Here is a 5,173-nt window from a genome sequence, read left to right on the forward strand (position 1 = left end):
TCAGATGTCAGGTTCTTTTCACATTCCCACTTTGAGAAAATCCCAGCTTTTTTGTCTCTATTACTTCATTCAGTGCCACTGAGGACAACCAGCTCATATTAACCTTGAAGGAAGCAGATGAGCTGAGGGGTTACGAGATGTACCTAGAGTCAAGATCCAGCTTTCCTGGGGTCAAAATGGTTGTCAACTAACGGAGTCCTTAGCAGTGTTTCTGACAACATGCAGGATTTGGAGAGACTGTGGAATGCAATTTTGATGTTTTGGGGAGGCATTTTGGAAGGGCCTGGTGATTTTTTTCCCCACATGAAGGAATGTGAGATGAGAAAAGTTTCTGGAAGCTGAGGCTCTCTGGAGGCTGAAGTTCTAGTCAAGAATCAGGAAGATGTGGGCCCTGGACCGAGATGAGGGGCCAGCAGGGTGTGGTGGAAGTTTGTTTTACTTGAAGACTTCAGCACCAAGGACATGAAGACTACTTTGCTTTAGTCCAGATCCAATTACTTGGTATTGGATCTGAGAGAAAACAGTGGGCTGATTTATGGGGATAAGACAGGGATGAAAAGGTCCTCAAGAAAGTAGGTAACTCTGAAAGAATGAGCACTTTGGAGTTGGTGTGATAGCACAGCCAGTAAGGTGCTTGCCTTGTACACAGACAACCGGGATTCGTATGGTCCTCACAGCCCTGCCAACTGTATCCTGAGTGCAGTCAGAAGTAACTCTTGAGTACCACCAGGTGTGGCCCCAAAAGCTAAAATATAAAAGAATGAGCATTAAAAAACTTGGAGTGTGGCGCTGCGCGCTTCTCCTGACCTTCAGTGTGCCCAGACCCGCACCATGGCGCCCTCCAGGAAGTTCTTCGTCGGGGGCAACTGGAAGATGAACGGGAGGAAGAATAACCTGGGGGAGCTCATCAACACGCTGAACAAGGCCAAGGTGCCGGCCGACACCGAGGTGGTATGCGCACCCCCTACTGCCTACATCGACTTCGCCAGGCAGAAGCTGGACCCCAAGATCGCTGTGGCTGCGCAGAATTGCTACAAAGTGACCAATGGAGCCTTCACTGGGGAGATTAGGCCTGGCATGATCAAGGACTGTGGCGCCACGTGGGTAGTCCTGGGGCACTCAGAGAGAAGACACGTCTTTGGGGAGTCAGATGAGCTGATCGGGCAGAAGGTGACCCATGCCCTGTCTGAGGGGCTTGGAGTGATTGCCTGAATTGGGGAGAAACTCGATGAAAGGGAAGCTGGCATCACTGAGAAGGTCGTTTTTGAGCAGACCAAGGCCATCGCAGATAATGTGAAGGATTGGAGCGAGCAGACCAAGGCCATCGCAGATAATGTGAAGGATTGGAGCAAGGTTGTCCTGGCCTATGAGCCTGTGTGGGCCATTGGTACTGGCAAGACTGCAACACCGCAGCAGGCCCAGGAAGTGCATGAAAAGCTCCGGGGCTGGCTTAAGTCGAATGTGTCTGATGCAGTGGCTCAGAGCACCCGTATCATATATGGAGGTTCTGTGACTGGGGCAAACTGCAAGGAACTAGCGGGCCAGCCTGATGTGGACGGTTTCCTTGTGGGTGGTGCTTCTCTCAAGCCCGAATTCGTAGACATCATCAATGCCAAACAATAAGCACTGCATCTCTCCCGTCATTCCTGCTAAGCCCAGGACTTTGAGGCTCCCTAGTCCAGTCATAATTGTGCCGCTCCTGCCCCTGCTTCTGATGGTGTCACTTGCCCCCTCGTCTGTGGCCGACTCCCACCACCTTCCTTTACTGTTTACACAGCTTCCCCTGCGCCATGGTTGGGATCAGGCCCATCCCTTCTCCACTTCCTGTAGTGGCTAGAACTGAACATGTCCTCAAGGTAGCATCATCTCCTTGGCTGGCCAATGGGAGGGATCGAGTGTTCTGGGGGACCCTTCCGTCCCAAGCAGGTCAGGGGAGTGAGTGAAGTCGTCATCCTCCCATCTCACACCATGAGGCAGGGGTTCTACTGCCCTGTGGTGCCAATACCTGTATGTGTGTCATATATGGGGCCACCCCGCCTACAAGGAAAATAAACACCTGGCACTCAGAAAAAAAAAAAAACTTGGAGTGTGTCCTACATTCAAAGGTACTGAGTGTGGACATGTGGTACCGAGAATGAACTCAGGGTTCCTGTATGAAAGAGCATTTGGAAGAGGGTGCTCCCCAGTGGCGTTCAGAAGGACAGGGTGGGTTGTGGGAAATTCCCAGAGTCTGGCCAGGCCCACTGCTTAGACTTGCATGTCGAGGCCAGACAGAATCTAGACAGGATGCCTCACCCCAGTATTATTTCTTTTGCCTCAAGAGCACAGGCATTGTAAGCAGGTAGATGACCTTGTTTGTGTGCAGTTGATGGATCATGTCCAGAGTCTTGGAATCACTTCTGGAGTGGCATATGCCTTGTTTGTGAGAGGCCCTGAGTTCATCCTGGCATGGGGAAAAATGAAAAGGAAAGAGATGAAAGGAAAGGAAGAGAAAAGAAATAAAGAAAAGGAAAGGGAAAGAAAGGAACGGCTGGACGAAAAGGGGAAAAATCATCATTACAGTCTGTCCATAGCTATCATTTAGTCTAAATACTGAGAAAATTCACTGCCCTAAATCTGGGATCCTACAGCCAGATCCCATAGCTTGTGCCCTCTGGATGCTGACTCTTCCCAGGCCCCAACAAACAACGTCAGTGTAGAATCCCCAATCTTGGCAGCACGCGGAATCAGCTGGGTGTGGGAATAAGCCCAACGGGCAGAGTCGGTGGACGTGCAGCTCCCGGAGACCCTGCAAACACCAAATCCTTGCAGCCGCTGCACAGGGTGAGCCGGCCCAGTGTCCTGTTAGGGGACGCAGGCGGGCCGGGGCGGGGGCGGTGCCCGTCGGGCGGGACCCGCAGAACCGAAAGCAGCGGCGCTGGGGGCGGCGCCCTTGTGGCGGGGAATGTCCGCGGCGCGGAGCCCCGGAGCCGCCCGGTGGCCGCGTCCCGGCGATGGCTCTGCGGCTGGAAATCGACTTCGACCTGCGGCGGGACGCGCTCCCCTGGCTGCGCGCGCGCTCGGCGGGTGCGGGAAGCGGCGGCGCAGGTGCGGGAGACGCGCTGGGGGGCGGAGGGCGTGCTGGGGGGCCGGGGAGGTGCTGGGCAGCAACCAGCCAGTAGGTGAAGGTAGTTGCTGAAGGGGTGAGCTCCCCAGATGGAGACCGCCCCTTGTCCCCTTCCTTCCACAGGCCACTAGATCAGAGGGGCCGACCTCACTCCTGCAAGGTCGTTGCTGGGCTGCACCTCCTTCAGGCAGCCCCCTGGCTTTTGGCTACCTTGCACCGTCTGTTTTAGAGCCCTGGATCGGACAGCTGGCTCCCGAGTTTCCGGAAGCTTCCTGGCTTCAGAGGCGCACATAGGAGCAGCGAGTTTCTGCCCCCCTTTTCCTCAAGTCCCCCCAGACTGCCACCCGGGGAGAGGGCCTCCCCAAACTTGCACTTGCACTGTCACCCAGCTTGCCCGGGAAGGGTCCTCTTGGACAGGGTTCGGTTCTTGCGGTAGGAAACAGAAAAGGTGAAACGCGGTCACCGGGGAAACCAGTTGTTCATTTAATGAACTGGGGCGCACCATTTCGTGAGACCTGTAGACGTGTCTACACCGTGTCGAAGACTCGGGTGCGAGAGGGGCGAGACTCAGTGTCCACGCGCAGGCAGGAGCTCCTGGCACTTTCTTCGCTTTCTTGCTGCCCCCCCAACTCCCACCCCAGCGCGCCCCGCTGCTGGCTGACAGCCGCTCAGGTTTCTTGCTCGGCTTCTCCGGGTGCAGGTGAAGGGCGGTGCGTCCTGGCATAGCTGAGGCTTGGGTTTTCTGCTGCAGAAGCTGCTTTGATTTTTGAGGAGAGCGTGCAAAGTGCCTTCTGAGCATCGATCAACTCCAACTTTGAAGAAAGGGAAACCTGTGGTTTCCCAGTGTTTGTTTTTTTCCGTTATAAGAAGTTTGCTATAAACGCTGAGGCCTCTCCAGGCTATAAGATCAGCTTCAAAGCCGCGATCACCTGGAGCGCACCTGGCGCAATCCGCCGAACACCTGAACTCCGTGTCCTCCGAGTTTACGCCCCAGGGAAAGGGCCTAAGGGAAAGGCCATCAGTGACCCCATCTCTAATTCCTCTCTTCTTCATTTCGGCCAAAGTCTCCCTTTGTTTACACCTTCTCTGGCTTTAGTGATTTGTGTAGGTTGATCACTTGGCTTGTGCTAGTCGTTGTGTTCTGTAGCTCATTTCCAGCTTCGCTGTTCCTGTCATTCTTAGCGAGGCATCCCTGTTTCAAGGGTTCTCAAAGGCTTGGCTTGTTTGTCTTGCCCAAGTGGCAAGAGCAGAGCATGCTTGTGCTCTATGTGTTCTTGCCCTCTGAACTGTCTCCCTTCCCCAAAAGCGCACTTATTTTTTTTTTTTTAAGGAAATGGGGATGGGTAGAAAGGAGAAAAAGGAAAAAAAGAAAAGCACTTTTCATCACCCCCCCCCCCTTTGGGGGAAAACACCTCGCAGTGCTGAGGGCCTGTTTGGAACTGGGGCGGTCATATATGCAAAGCAAGTGCCTTAACCCCCATACTCTCTCTAGCCAGGCTCCCCCCCCCTTTTAAACAGGATAGAGAGCTTTGAGTCTGCTTCTCACCACAACGTTGCCCTTTCTCTGAATCTCTGCCTTATATAGCTAAAAGGCAGGTACTTGCAAATGATGTTAGATGAAGTGTGACATGCCACAGTCTTAGACTTTAGTAACAAACATGTGCTGTGATGGAGAAACTGTGAGTCACTTAGATTTAGTTTGCCTTTCTCTTTCACTCATCTTGAAAAAATATAAACCTGTTTATTGATGTTCCAGTAAATAACAGCCATGGAAACTTGCAAGGTCACCTTACAAGAGAGACACCAACTTTTCTCATGTTGATAATATTTTGTTGTTGTTGTTGTTGTTTTTGTTGTTTTTTTTATCTTAACCTGGTAACATATTAGTCCTGTTATACTAAAAGAAATGGTCATCTTCGAATCTCAGCTGTGGATAGTGAGTGACTCAAAATATATGTGTTAATTCCTCTTTCTCTTGAGACACTGGGAGGGAAATCTAGATTCTATTTTATTTCTAATGCAGCTGCTCTCCTATACGTGTGCGAATTATTTTTTCAAAGTGTTAGC

At 52.2% G+C, this 5,173-nt stretch overlaps 1 protein-coding gene across 1 annotated transcript; it reads left to right on the plus strand.

The window, feature by feature from the left end:
- Positions 1-794: 794 nt before the first annotated feature.
- Positions 795-1,833, plus strand: LOC126022781 (triosephosphate isomerase-like). The gene has a single exon (XM_049783812.1). It carries the CDS (start codon positions 832-834, stop codon positions 1,210-1,212), a length of 381 nt encoding a protein of 126 aa, XP_049639769.1. The 5' UTR covers positions 795-831; the 3' UTR covers positions 1,213-1,833.
- The last annotated feature ends 3,340 nt before the right edge of the window (positions 1,834-5,173 follow it).

Source organism: Suncus etruscus, chromosome 1 (genome assembly GCF_024139225.1).
Source record: "Suncus etruscus isolate mSunEtr1 chromosome 1, mSunEtr1.pri.cur, whole genome shotgun sequence".
In the NCBI taxonomy this organism is placed as follows: Eukaryota; Metazoa; Chordata; class Mammalia; order Eulipotyphla; family Soricidae; genus Suncus; species Suncus etruscus.